At 41.8% G+C, this 13,665-nt stretch overlaps 3 protein-coding genes across 4 annotated transcripts in view; 1 reads left to right on the top strand and 2 right to left on the bottom strand.

Annotated features, from left to right (window-relative positions):
* The first annotated feature begins 495 nt into the window (after positions 1-495).
* Positions 496-13,665, top strand: part of Snrpg (small nuclear ribonucleoprotein G) — a 38,840-nt gene continuing 25,670 nt past the window's right edge. Inside the window, exons 1-4 of one of the 2 annotated variants that reach the window (XR_013102430.1) lie at positions 496-602; positions 724-746; positions 878-1,002; positions 1,087-1,268. Coding sequence is in view for 1 of the 2 variants with exons in the window: in XM_076903447.1 (XP_076759562.1) it covers positions 571-602; positions 724-746; positions 878-1,002; positions 1,087-1,137 (231 nt within the window). In the remaining variant the exon portion in view is untranslated. Of the gene's footprint in view, positions 603-723; positions 747-877; positions 1,003-1,086; positions 1,317-13,665 lie in introns of those variants that run through there. The other variant, XM_076903447.1, reaches the window with a different exon arrangement.
* On the bottom strand, positions 2,112-5,547 carry LOC143428500 (uncharacterized). Its single transcript, XM_076903430.1, has 4 exons — positions 4,724-5,547; positions 3,040-4,657; positions 2,859-2,919; positions 2,112-2,224 (listed from the first exon to the last, which is right to left on the bottom strand). The coding sequence occupies exons 1-4, from the start codon at positions 4,835-4,837 to the stop codon at positions 2,149-2,151; spliced, it is 1,869 nt and encodes a 622-aa protein (XP_076759545.1). The 5' UTR covers positions 4,838-5,547; the 3' UTR covers positions 2,112-2,148.
* Positions 7,275-13,665, bottom strand: part of Meltrin (disintegrin and metalloproteinase domain-containing protein meltrin) — a 46,308-nt gene continuing 39,917 nt past the window's right edge. Inside the window, exons 10-13 of the mRNA XM_076903414.1 lie at positions 13,308-13,509; positions 13,027-13,231; positions 12,813-12,942; positions 7,275-10,689 (exon numbers count right to left, since the gene is read on the bottom strand). Of these exons, the coding sequence (XP_076759529.1) occupies positions 8,052-10,689; positions 12,813-12,942; positions 13,027-13,231; positions 13,308-13,509 (3,175 nt within the window). The 3' untranslated portion in view covers positions 7,275-8,051. The remainder of the gene's footprint in view (positions 10,690-12,812; positions 12,943-13,026; positions 13,232-13,307; positions 13,510-13,665) is intronic.

Genomic DNA, 13,665 nt, shown 5'->3' with positions numbered 1-13,665 from the left:
GTGTTAAAGATTCGTCTTTAAGCTTTTACATGTATCGATCATATCTCTGTGGTGAATACTAATTTCAATAAAATATCTTACCTTGCTGTTTCACAGAAACTTCAATAATATATTTCAATAATATATTTCAATAATATATTTTCCTTGCTGTTTCACAGAACTGTGATGTTACTTGCACCGCGCGATATCGCTTCCATAGCCATCTATATTTCCCGCTTGAGAGGTAAGAGAGAGAGAAAGATATATAAGAAGGCTGTAAGAAAGAGTGAGACAGATTTTACCACCCCACTCTAGGACCCGTATCGCCATCTCTGTAAAAAGTGCTCAAACTGGTCGCTCAGCGTTATCGACAGGGAAGTGAACTACTCGAGAACTACTGGCGCCATCTATCGAGGAATTGTTTAAACTAGTCGCCAAGTAGTTTCAACAGTATTATTTACTGCGGTTTTATTATCGTAGCGCGTGGTGTTTGTGAAGCTTAAGAGAAAAAGAGGATAAAATATTCGAAATTCTACGTAGAATTAATTCTCGTTACAAGTGACGCTAACGGGAAATAAAATCTGATCAAACATGAGTAAAGCACATCCTCCAGAACTTAAAAGGTAAGCTCACTAAATAGTTCCTCATTCAAATGTAAATGTTACAATAAACACAGTTTAAACTTTGAAAATTACATAAATGTTGTAATAGACAATGTTAACATCTCTTCCTCTTCTATTTCAGATACATGGATAAAAGATTATCACGTGAGTATGATAAATTTAGGTTATATTTTGTTGGTTATACGAAACTACACACGTTATTTTGTCATTGTCGCATTAGTATCGTTAATTATACGTATATGATAATGCTAATTTTACAAAACTAATCGTTTCAGTAAAATTAAATGGAGGGAGACATGTTGTTGGAATTTTACGTGGTTTCGATCCATTTATGAACATGGTAATCGATGAAAGTATCGAGGAATGCAAAGATGGAACTAAAAATAATATTGGGATGGTGGTAAGTTACATTGTAAGGTATTTTTCATCAGACAAACAGCATCGAACTTCTAATTGATTTAACGATTGTATTATATTGTCTTAGGTGATACGTGGCAATAGCGTAATTATGCTGGAGGCCTTAGATAGGATATGAATTGAAACACGAATATTATACAAGTTGGTTTACATTCCGAGGAATGTAATCTAATTAATCTTTTTTACACAACGTTAACATCGTATTTATTCAATTCATTTATGTAACTCATGATCAAGACTGTGCCAGTTCAAACGAGGGAATAGTTATTTTAAATAAATAGCTTTGATATTAAATAATGATTTATTCTTAAAACCTTTTATATAAATACAATAACAGATAATATTCATGATACACGTTGCTTACAATATATTATATTTAACTTAATATTTTAGTGGTTTTCGATGACTTCAAAAATAATTTGTTTATGTATCTATTGTTATTAATACCTTTCTTTTATATAATTAAAACGTTAAACTGTTGTTTTCTTTTTCATTAATTTACACCGAGTTTTGTGCATTGAGTATAATAAATATTAAATGCACACACATAGTCTTCATTATTAAAGTTTCTCTTAAACGTACGTATTTTGTTCAACTACATAAATTGCACTAAAATTGTATCTTTTATTGTCGATTAAAATTGATAAATGAAATTAATTAAGTTAATACCATCAATGATCAACATTTTGTCTCTCATGAATTAATGGATCTATTTACATCATAGTAAGGAACATTAAAATTTTGAAGGCACATAATAAGTTATTCATTTTCCTTGCCAAAGAATTTTCTTTATATTTCTGGAAAATCTTTAGTTTATTCCATTGTTAACATTCGATAAAATCTCCATGCGATTTGCTCAGCGTTTGAGTTATCTTCTACAGTGATAGAATATATTAAACATCTCATGTTATTTTTCTATTATAAGCATCCGATTTCTGTTTCATCGGATACACTTGCATTATCCCGAAAAATAGAAGAGTTCTAGGGAAAGGTACGCGACGAATACTTCCATAACAAACGAAAAAAAGTACACAAATATTCATTAGTTCTTACCCGTGCGAGTGAATGCTTTCAGCTAACAAGGCTATCTGATTAAAAATAAAAGGAACATAATGTAACTTACATGAATCTATACAACATAAAAATGGCATTTGTCTCTCTTTCCATACAAAATACTTTTACTTTTATTAATAAACATTCTGGTCCTAAAACGCGTGTATTATTTGTTCTCTGAATTAACGTTTTTTTTTGTGCGTTTTCAGATATGTATAATCATATTTCTATCCGTATGCATAATCACAATTTCAATACGCAACAAGGTGTTTACGTGTGCTTAAAGTTGTATATTAAATATGCAATTAATTTCACCAAACTAAACAAGATGTAGTGGAAAGATGGCCGTATATCACAGTTTGAAACATTTCAGTTTTAATATATAATTATATATCTAAATTTAATTTCCTGTAAAATGTTCATCAATTTTTCTAGTAGCTTCCGTTTTAAAAATACAATCTGTTCTAATTGTATAATATACGATACTTTTCATTGGGAAAAGTGTTAAAATAACATTTATACATTTTGAAGATAAAGTTCACATAAGTGTGTAAAATGTTTTTTCTTTTCACCATCGGCTCTAAAAATGAAGACGCACCACAAAGATTATTTGGAAAAAAAAAAAGAAAAATATAAGATGATATACTAAACGTGCTTTTAATCCAAAGAACTAAATCTCTGTCTGTCTGAATTTCAATAAGTTACTAAATTGGAATGCTTTATACTTCGTGACACAGTTCTGTTTTAACAGCTTTTACAGTATCCTGAGCAGGCATACAAACGTACCCGTTCGTTTTACCTTCCTTCCTCGCTTCTTGCTCTGAATCAAGGCTGTTCACCTTCCCCTCTATAACATTAGACGCAACTTTTACTGCCCCTTCACAGTTTTCGTAACATTTTTCTACGATAACTTAAACGATCGATAGACGCGTACGTGGCATTGCAATCTAACATTCGAAAGACTTACCTGAGTCGTCGGTAGTTTGGTCGTCGCATGTATCAGGTGTAACACTTTCATGATCATGCGACATATGTCTTTTCATGTCGTATCGGTTACCAAACGATTGATTACACAATCTGCACGTAAATCGTTTCTCACCCGTATGCATGGCAACGTGCATTTTGAAATACCAATTTGTACTGAAACTTTTCAGACAGTAATCACACTTGAACTCTTTCTTCTTTTTAAGTCTTCGCTTTTCTCTCGTCGTCGTTCTCTTCTCTTCCTGTGACGGTGGCTTCGCGTCCTTCGGAATCTCAACCTTTGGCACAAGTGCTGGTTGCTGAACGGATTGCGCGTTCGTTATCGTTAACGGCTGTGCCGTGTTGTCCGGCATAATACAAAACTTTGGTATACCCTGCGTTTGGTGTAGCAAGGATGGCTGTGTTATCAAGTTAGTTATAGGCACAACGCGTATAGACGTTAGTAATGGTTTAGGCTGAATTGGCGTTGTCACTATCTGTGACTGTGGCAACAGTAAATTGTTCAATTGTATCGATTGCGGATTCGTTTGCGCGGTAAATGTAACATACTGATTTTGAGGTAAAGGAACTGTACTGGTCGTTAGAAGCGATCTAGTCATAGTATTCGGTAAAGTTAACTGTATAGGGGTAGCTGCACTATTTTCATTAGAGCACTGCGTTTTCCCAAGGACTATACTTTGTTGCGGTAATACAAGTGGTATGCTAGGTAAAATTTTTCCAAAAACATTATATACACGATTGACTTCTGGTTGAGTAGACTGATCTGTGGACGCGCAGCTAATGGTAATCGTTGATGGTAGTGGATTCTGTTGTTGCCGTTGCTGTTCTAGAGGAACTGATTTCGGAATAATAATTAATTCTTCGTTATTCTTTAACGTCTCCATTGCAAGATTGTAGCCTGTAACAGGATCCATGTAATCGTTTCTCCTTATCTTAGAAGCTTCTAATATTTGAACTTCTCTTTCTCTCATTCTCTCTTTTAGTATTTGAGAACTGCTCGTTTCATTGTGCCTATAATCATTCTTCCTTGTACATTTTTTATGACTTATACGAGATCTTCGAGTTTTTAGAGCGATACCACAAATATCACATGCCGACGACTGATTATACCTATTTAGCCTTATTACCGCTCTACGACAACGATTATGATCAATGCTTAAAGCATCGCACATTTCATTTGTACAATGTTTTAATACAGGCGCACTTATTTCACTTTCCTCTATGTTGATGGCTAACATGGGTGACGCTCCCTCGCGGTCCACGTACTGTTGCACCGCCACTTCGCATGTAATATTCTCGCAGGGCTCGTAATGGCCGCAAGGTTTCTTTTCTCTTTTAATAGGCACTAGTGTGATCTCCGATTTACCTTGTTTCTTAGAGGGCAATAGAGTATCGTCTTCTACATTCTCTTCCTGTTTGATCTGCAAGGGAATCACAGACAGCTCCGGTTGCTTCGACCTGTTCAAATTCCAATCTACATTATTTATTCTATTGTTGAAAGCATCGTTAGATGCAGAAGTAGCATCCGTTCGTGCAGGGATTGTTTTGATAACAATATTCGGCTGATTGAATAACCTTTTCACAGGATCCGATTGTAATACCTAAAAGTGCAACAGAAGATGTAACACGATCAAGTAAGAGGCTGTACGTACTAATGTCAAACTCACATCAGAGAGAGTAGTGGTAAAGTTAGACGAGCACATCTTGGACGTGCCTTTCGTTGGTTGACAAATAAGCTTCGGTAACGAGGCATGGGACATTTTCACGACGAGTAAAAACATAAAATCTCAATATTCCGTAAGCGTACAGTGGAATTTGTTTGCCGTACAATTCCGTGGTATTTTAATTATAACATTACACAACATACACAGCGTACACTCTCATTCGTGACCGACACCTTAAATAAACTATTAAATATTAATAGCTCCGAGGATATCATGTACGAAATGTTATGTGAAACTTTGCCTAATAATATTCGATATAGCTGTTAGGTTATCGGTTCTTTGACAATTCACAGCGGTATACCCTAACGTAGGAAGGTACATAGTAGTGTTTGGGGTAGTTTAGCAACATTTGGTAATGAAACATTCACGGGTTTCTTACATTATTGTCACTGACAGAGATCAATAAACCCGTAAATCGACACTCGCGTGATTTGCCAATTTCTGATCATATTCGTTACTTTGCGTCGCGTACGTTAAGTACACAAAAACGTCAAAATTCTTTTGACCAAAGCGTGAATCTCGTTTTGCGCGACAAACGTTATGCACAAACGAGCGTCGTGACGAAGAGTGAAAAAAAAAAAACGTGCTCGAATTTTCCCAACGCAATGATGTTTACAATGCTATGATACGGAACGTATCGGCAAATTCATTCTTCGCAGACTATGGGCCTATTCAAATGAATTCTATTGGAGGGAAACGACACGAGGGGAGGATGGCCCCCTCCCACTCGACATACTTCAATTAGCTTCTTAACATTTGCTTATTCTTTTTTTCTTTTACATTTTTATCATAAACCACACACTTATTGCAAATGGAAATCTGCGTATTGTATAATAGAAATTCTCAAGTTTTTTTTCTCTCCATCTATTTATCTTTGATCGATTAAAAAAATATAGTTTCGATTCTTCTAATATTTGGTATTCGTAACAAGGGGGTCCATTGATGCGGACACTATTTCGCGTTACCATCGACCTAGACCTCTTCGATAATGAACGAAGCTTTTAAATCATGCACGTGTAATATTTTATTATTGCAGTTTAATCACCTACCTCTTTGTTTGCCCGCCGCTAATGACATATAAAACGGTTGCATGGAATAAAGAATTTATTGTAACGTCACTATGCATTAGGAAATGTACAAGTTACGAGACAACGTTTAAGTAGTTACGATAGCGTACATCTTGGCCCTTTCAATGCGTAGAACGTAACTTATCTTTGGTATTGAACCTACGATGCAACAATATCTAAATAGTTAATTATGGCAGGCTGCGAGTCGTGTATAACAAACAATTTCGTTCAACAAGTTTAGCTATTGTCGGACGTATCTAATAACGAATGGTGCCTCTAAAAATAATAGTCTTATTCGTCGATCATGGCCAAGGTATTATTTGTTTTTTTCTTTTCTCTCTTTTTTTGCGTTTCGTAATAGTACGCCGTATGCGAAACGTTTGATTGTCCTTACACCGAAGCTATACATACGACGTCATTGCGCGGAAAGAAGAAGAAGAAGAAGACGAAGAAGATGATGATGAAGAAGAAGAAAAGCGGAAAACGACTATAAAACGATACGCGAACAGCGGATAATTGTCAAAAAGCTTTATTGAACTTAAGTTGCGGTCTCTAAAATGTATGAACGCATCGAGACAAGTCTGTACAATAGGAACTGTATAAATTAAAAGCATCGCGAGCGACGTACGAGCGAACAATATCTTATATACGAGAGAACGTACGTGCACACATAGCGCGAATAATCAGCTATGCCGAAAATGATAAATGCACAAGTATGCTACAACTGTACCGTTCAATAAAACCTTTTCTCCCCTTCATTTCCTGTCTTGGCACAGGCAAACTTTATACGGTTTACAACAAGCAGATCGAACGGGACACCGTTAAGAAGCTAAATGCTGAGGTCGCATGTACGCGTTTAAAATGGTATAGTCTCGCGAATTTATAATTTATCGTTTACCGAGCACGAAGGTACATTGTACAAAATGTTACTTACGCCTATTTCTTTATATTATATAAACATATTTACATCGATCAGTCAAATAAATATTCCTCTTAGTCTTAGCGTGTTCTAACGATGCTAAATACACGTTTTAGCGATCGAACGTCGAGGCTGCCGAAAAATCGTCTCGCATTTAAATAGTGTATAACGCAAAAGAATCGTGCGGAGGTAAAAGTGCGATCGTGGTGGTTCGTGTTCGTTTCTTTTTAAACAAAAATAGCTTCCAACGTTATACTTTCTAATGGATTTTATCGCCGATGAGATTCTGCCTTGGCTTCGAAACGCAGCGTAGAATTCTAGCAGACACTACCTTTGTTTTAAGCTCTCGTATAAGCTAATCGCGTCTAAATTTTTGATTCGCAAAGGAATCTCTGAAAGGTACAATCGCGAATTCACAGAAATGGTGGACTTTAACGCTTAGTTAGTCTTTGGAAAGAGCTATTGTTCCATAGAGTTTCTCCCTTTTTCTATTACTCTCTTTTTACCTTTTCCCTTTTTCCTTGGATATGTAATCTAACGATCTAATTTGTCCTCTTTAAAATTGTTAATATCCTCATGAGTTTCCTTCGTGTTTTCCCATCACGTGATACGATAGATATAAAATGATAGATTTGGTCGCGTCTATAATCTGCTACTTATAATAATGTTTACGGTACGATGTTCCACGTAATTACCATTTCGTTACACGTATATCACAGAGTTCAATAAAATTTTCCTTCCACGCGTTCCTCTTGGCGGCGTCAGAGCGAAACTTCTGAAAATAATTGCTGCTTCTTTCTGTCGTCTCGTTTAAAAAATGCTCTCTTAAGATAAATATTCTGACGATCGCTAATGCTTCCCATTTACACTCGAACGTTACGTTACCACGGTATAATGGATAATCTCTACAAAAAATATTAGAATTTTTAAGTAACTACTATTTACAGCGGTAAATATTGCGTCGCGTGTCTTCTGTGTCCGCGGTCGATACAACCTAACTCCAGTCAGAATCCCGACATGTGAACACGCAAATACGCTCGCGTAGCTTTCGACCAACCAATCCTTTCGTTCGACACCTCGAACGCGAACGGTTGATCATTGTACTATAATGACTCTTCACTTCCCTCTGGCTGGGTCTTTAAATAAAAAGCGGAATATCCATCGAACCTGTATCCCTCCCCATCTACCGGATTAATCTGTCTCCGTTGAAACGATCGATAGACTAGAATAGTTCAAGCAAATCCCAAATAACAACGCACTCTCCGATTGACTCCACTTTGATCCTCTACTTTTTAACACTCGCCGTCGTCTCCGCCGTTTTCCCAACTGTTTTCTTGTGCACGCTCGGTATCGTCCTTTGCGCGTTCACGTTCTTGTTGGCCTCGAATTTTTGCTGAAGCGAGGCCACGTTCGACTTGCTGCCAGCCGCTCTTTGCACCGCGTTCGCCTTCGTCCCCGTTTCCCCGTTCTTCGCCTCCGTCTTCGGGCTTGGTTTCACCTGCGAGCTCTTCGTTGTTGCCTCCTTCCCAGACAGCGACTTGTTCGTTGCGTTCACGGTGCCGATCGGCGACTTCTTCTTCTCCCCGACGCCGGTCGTCCCCTTCGACCCGATGATCAACGGTTTCACCGGCGTGGTCGGTGTCTTCGCGACGTTGCCTCGCGACAACGTGGGCGTTCTCTGGACATTCTTCGTCTGAAAGTTAACCTTCGGATTGTTCCCGACTACGTCCGGCGATTTTGTACTGATATGATTCGCGTTCGAACAGCTGGACACTAGATCCGGGCTGTTGAACCTTCCCCCGTTTTCCTTAGGGCTACAAGGCACAGTTTTCAGGGATAATCTATTTACGTTCGTACGAGAGTCTTGTTTGTCCGTGTTACCATTTGGATTCTGCCCAGGCGCGTCCACGTTCCCCGTCGATCCCTGCTTCGACCCCTTTGAACTATTGTCGCGATACTGCTTGGACCTGAGCGCGTTGTCCAGGGCTTGCTTGGCCGCGTCCTTCGCGAGCGCGTTTTTCCCGATGTTTGGCGGCGTTTTCGTCCTCCCCAGAGGCGGTTTCAACGGTTCTTTGCTCTCCGCCGTGTCCTCCTCGGGCTTCGAGTTTGCAACCGGTCGCTGAATCGGTCGTACCTTCAGGGAAGCGACCGGTTTCTGACTCGCAACCTCCTCCGTGGGCTTCATGCCCAGTTCCTTGGATATATCGTCGTTCACGTTCGGATTCGTCGAGCTCAAAGACGACAGTTTGCCTTTGTTAATCGATTTCGGGATCGGATCGACGACCTTCTCGGGTTCTTGCTGCGGAACGTTCAACGCTGACGGGTTCAGGTAACCGGAGCTGGTCGTGGAACTGGACGAGTTGAATTTCCCGGCGGAATTGTTCGAGTAAATGCTGCCAGGCGATTTGTAATGGCTCGAATTCATGTAGGCGCCCAGGGAGCTGTTGGAGCCCAAGTACTCGGTGTTCTTCGACGCTCCCACGTTCTCCTGGGCCTTTCTGGCCAACGTCGCGGTCGAATATATGGAATCGAAGTTACGGTTCGATATTTCCGACACGATCTCCGACAGCAGGCCCATCGAATCCAATCCGCCAGCATTCGCGGCAGTCTCGACTCGTTTAGGCAGTTTGTATTCGTTGTCGATCTGTTTCTCCGGCTCCGCGTTCTTCCTGTTCTTCTCCGGAAGTGCCTCCTCTATGACCGCGTAAATGTTGTCGTTCGTAGGCGACTCCTCGGTAATCTTGGTCAACGACGACTCCGGGACGAGGTTCATGCAGTCGTCGTAAGCGTTGTCCACGACCTTCTGCACGGTTTTCACTTGGGGTGTTTGGTAGCCTGGCAGGCCAGGGATCTTCACGCTTTCGTTGATCTTGTCGATCGTTGTCGTGGATGTGGGAGGGCCTGGGGGTGGCGCGGTGGGTCTGGTGCTAGCTGGGATGCTGGTTGGTCTTTTGACCGGCGTCGTCGTCGTCGTCGTCGTCTGTCGCATCGATCCGAATGTCTGAATGGCTGGTCTCGGGGTGATCTTGCTGTCTCTCATGGACTGAGCGCGCAATACCCCGCCCTTCTTCTCCGTGTCCGCTGCAGGTATCACAGGAATCGCTGGCGTGGGTATCTCGATCTCCTTCTGCGGTATGGGATTGGAAATCTCGAGGTTTCGCAGGATCTCCTTGTTCATCAGCTTGTTCGCCTTGAGATGGTGCGTTCTGGGCAGAGAATTGGTGGTCTTCTCGTCCTTCTGCGATATCTGCAGGCCACCCTTGATGATACCGGAGTTGGGTCGAAGTATCGATGCGATTCTGTTCAGAGTGCCACCCTTTTCCGGTTTCTTGTCGGTCTCTGGAATCAGTAAGTTCGTCAGCGGCGTGCTGTTCGGCCTCTGGGGCCTCTGAACGTTGGCGGAGATCGGCGGCGCCGGTGCTGGCCTAACAGGCGCGTCGACGACGGACTTGGTCGAGACTTTGGGTGATACCAGCTCGACGGAGGTGCAGGTAGTTGCGGCTAATACAGGGCTGCTGATCAGGGGACGCGCCGTGCATCCTGGATTCAGGGGTGGAAGCGTCGGCGCGGTGGGCACCTCGTTGAAATTGGGAGTGGAAGTGAGTAACGAGCTACGCGACGGATTGGTCTTCGGGACCGTCTTGATGTTGGTCTTAATAGCTACAGTCGGGATAGTAGGCGGTGGTGGCGCAGGCTTGATCGGCTCTGGGCTCTTCGAACGATTCTTAATCGGGGTGATCGTGAACCCTTTGAAATGGCCGAACAAATTATTGTTGTAGCGCTCATCGGTGTCCGCTTTCGGCAACAGACTAGCGCACGCTGGATCCTGACTGAGACTAGAATCGATCGTTTCGATGTTACGAGGCAAGGGACTGGAACGATCGATCGTTTTGATGGACAGTCCGTTGTGGCCACGATCGGTCCTGAAATGTTAAGCAGAAACTTAAGCCAGGAGGAACCGAGGTATTCAAAGCACGCTACAAACAACGCAACGCGGTGCCCGTTTCGAGCGGCCGCGTTGATCGTTGGAGAATTACATCAATCTACCGGCATGCAGGTTTACAAAGAGATTCGTGCGCGACGAACGCAATAAATGCTTTGCGTACACACAAGAAACCTTTCGATTAAATCGCAGATGGCATGCAAACGCGAGAGATTTGCAGGGGGGGGATGTTAGTCAAAGATTAAAGTGTTAGTAGCAAGCTCTCTGGAGGGAGGAAGTTTTTGATTACATAAGAAAACTGTGTACAGTTTTGTGTGAAACACTACTTTTTATTCAATAAACTTGTACAATTAATCCGTTTAAGTATGAGCAATTCCGATATGAGGTATTCAAGGCCATACTTCGAATGATTCGAACGATTGCTCGGTAAAAAAATAATGAAACGTCCACTCTGAATCATTAAGAGTATTGAATATAGACCGTCGATACTGATACATTGACTCGATTGCAAGTGAGACGTTCGGTAATATTTGAATGCAAAAGCCATCGAAAAGAAAAACTCGCACATGCTCATGCTCGTGTCACATTAATTTCTATGCATGCTCTATTATATTGCAGATTCTCGACGTTCCCCCGAGACGTGCCTCCATATATTAACTTTTAATTGACTATCAGCATCGTGAATAATTCCGTTCGCATCCCTCGGGTCGGCAGAGAATCACTACTTTTCTATCATATTATCACCCATTTGATAATACTATCGTATGACGTAATATCCGCGTTTTAAAGTATCGTATAATACTCTAAGCTATATATTGCGTCATATGTCATTACTTGAGCATGGAGTAGTAATAATAAATGAATAAATAAATTTATGAAAACTTATATAAACTGTACGTTTCGATAATTACGTTACAGGTAAAAAATTATATATATATATATATATTTTCTCTTTTTATTGGATTATCTGTAAAAATATAACTGTGCGACATCGTATAAAACGTGCACTACGACAGGACCTTTCTCTATGAGTTGCGCGGTGCCCGTAGAATACTTCCTTCTTCGAAGTAAAATTGTCAAACGAAAAGAGCCCTGCGCGTCGGAGTATTCGTTATTTCGACTATTAAAAAAGGAAAAAAAAACTTCATTCCGAAAAATCACAGCGTATATCTCAAGATCGTTTTGGCAACGAGAACGATTAAAATGCGTTAACCACCACCGTTATTGCCAACCCTGTACATCGTAATGCAAAGGTCGTAGCTCGAGTCGAGACGAAGGTTTTGCTACGACCTTCGCACTAAAAAGGAATGCTCTGAATCGAGAATAAAGGCGTTAAACTAAAGGGGGGGAAAAACGTGTGTAATAATATTCGGGCGACGCTGTAGGAAAGTCTCACCGAAGGTTTCTTTAGCGATAGAATAGAGTAATCAGATCTTTGGCTTTAAACTTTGGGCAGGAGCCGGCGGAGGTGGTGGCTTTTTGTTGTAAAACGGTACGGATGCCTTTAAGTACGGCTTGTCATTGGGCGCATCGAGGTCGCCCGTTTTTGGCGTAACGCCAGTACTACTGCCACCGGGGCTTTCGTTCAGATGCTCGAACTTTACTTCCGTTTTAAGCGTTAGCCCCTTAATATTTTTCGTCGGCTTTTTCTGCATCTGCTGAATACGTTCCGCTATTTTCGAGCCCAATTCGGACCTGTGGCAATTTTTCTTCGCCTGAGATTCTACCGTGGACGGTATGATAACGGACCGTTCCGATTCAGCGGTATCGGATCTCCTGTTACCGGCACTCTGCTCCATGCTGTTAAGCAACATCGACTTTCTGTACTCGATACTGTTGCTGCATTTAATCACGTCCGGATTGGTGGTCGATATCAGATTGGTTTTAGTTATCTGAAGCTTCTCTTTCGGCGGCAGTTTGCCGCTGATCGTGAACACTCTGTCCGCGTTACGCGTACTCTCTTGCCGCGGCGAAAACAGTATAACGACCCTCTCGTAAAAATTACTACCGAGCGTGCGACTCGCGCCCGGCTTGCGAGCACCGCGCGACGTAAAGTTAGGAGGTTTTCGTTTCTCTGCGACGCGATCGAGACTAGATACGTACGTTGACATCATGCCCTTTTTCCATTGATGCCCTGGCTTTCTCACGTACCACACGCCGAACGAGGACAGGGCGATCATAGGTATGATCCCCAAAAAGATAATGTACATGGCCATTATGAAGTCGTTCCGCGCTGCAAACAAATAGACGATACGGTCACATATTCGATGATTGCCAGCAAGGTCGACGTCGACAAATTGAATAAAAGTCAATTCACCGTTCGGGTCCTCCGCTGGTCCGCTGTCCTCGGAACCGCCCACGCCAGGTTCGGTGCAATCAGGTGGCCGGAAGCCGCGATTGCAGTGACAATGCCCGAGACTGTTGCACACCCCGTTGCCTCCGCAATTATTGGGACACGCTTTCCCTCCGGATACGGTCGCGCGTAGATCGGCGACAGGCATGCACTTCTGATTCACGCACATCTAAATCGGCCCACAATTTACGCTACAGTTGACCACGAAAAAGATACCCGCGTCCGATGCTGAACGCTTCTATTACCTTTCCGGGTGCGCACTTGGCACCGTCCGGCGCTAGACCAGGATCCACCTGGTTCAATCCCAGGTCCACGATGGCCGTACGGCAGGGAATGATTTTACCGCCATTGTTGATGAACGAGTGACTGAGAATCGCTACGGACTCCATACCGAATTCGAGTCTCTCGTTCAGGTGTTTGCAGTGAAGCATCCCGCAGAGGATATTTCTAAAATCCAGCGAGGAACAAAAAACAAACGAAAAACGCTTTCTTACGAATTCGTCGCTGCATCGAGTTGACACCCCGTTCAGATTAATCGAGTACTTAGATTCACGTGTAACTCGACAGATCCGAACGAGGATTTTAATTAGAAAAACGAAACGA

Source organism: Xylocopa sonorina, chromosome 10 (assembly GCF_050948175.1).
Source record: "Xylocopa sonorina isolate GNS202 chromosome 10, iyXylSono1_principal, whole genome shotgun sequence".
NCBI lineage: Eukaryota > Metazoa > Arthropoda > Insecta > Hymenoptera > Apidae > Xylocopa > Xylocopa sonorina.
Note: the sequence above shows the minus strand (reverse complement) of the source record. Positions and strands in the feature narration are given on the sequence as shown.

What these genes read in the sequence shown, in the direction of transcription:
- LOC143428500 (XM_076903430.1), bottom strand. Translation starts at nt 4,837, where the DNA reads ATGTTTTTACTCGTCGTGAAAATGTCCCATGCCTCGTTACCGAAGCTT. An exon ending in CCAAACTACCGACGACTCAG is followed by an intron (nt 2,920 to 3,039) that starts GTAAGTCTTTCG and finishes CTAATGTTATAG; the next exon opens with AGGGGAAGGTGAACAGCCTT. An exon ending in AAGGAAGGTAAAACGAACGG is followed by an intron (nt 2,225 to 2,858) that starts GTACGTTTGTAT and finishes CACGCGTTTTAG; the next exon opens with GACCAGAATGTTTATTAATA.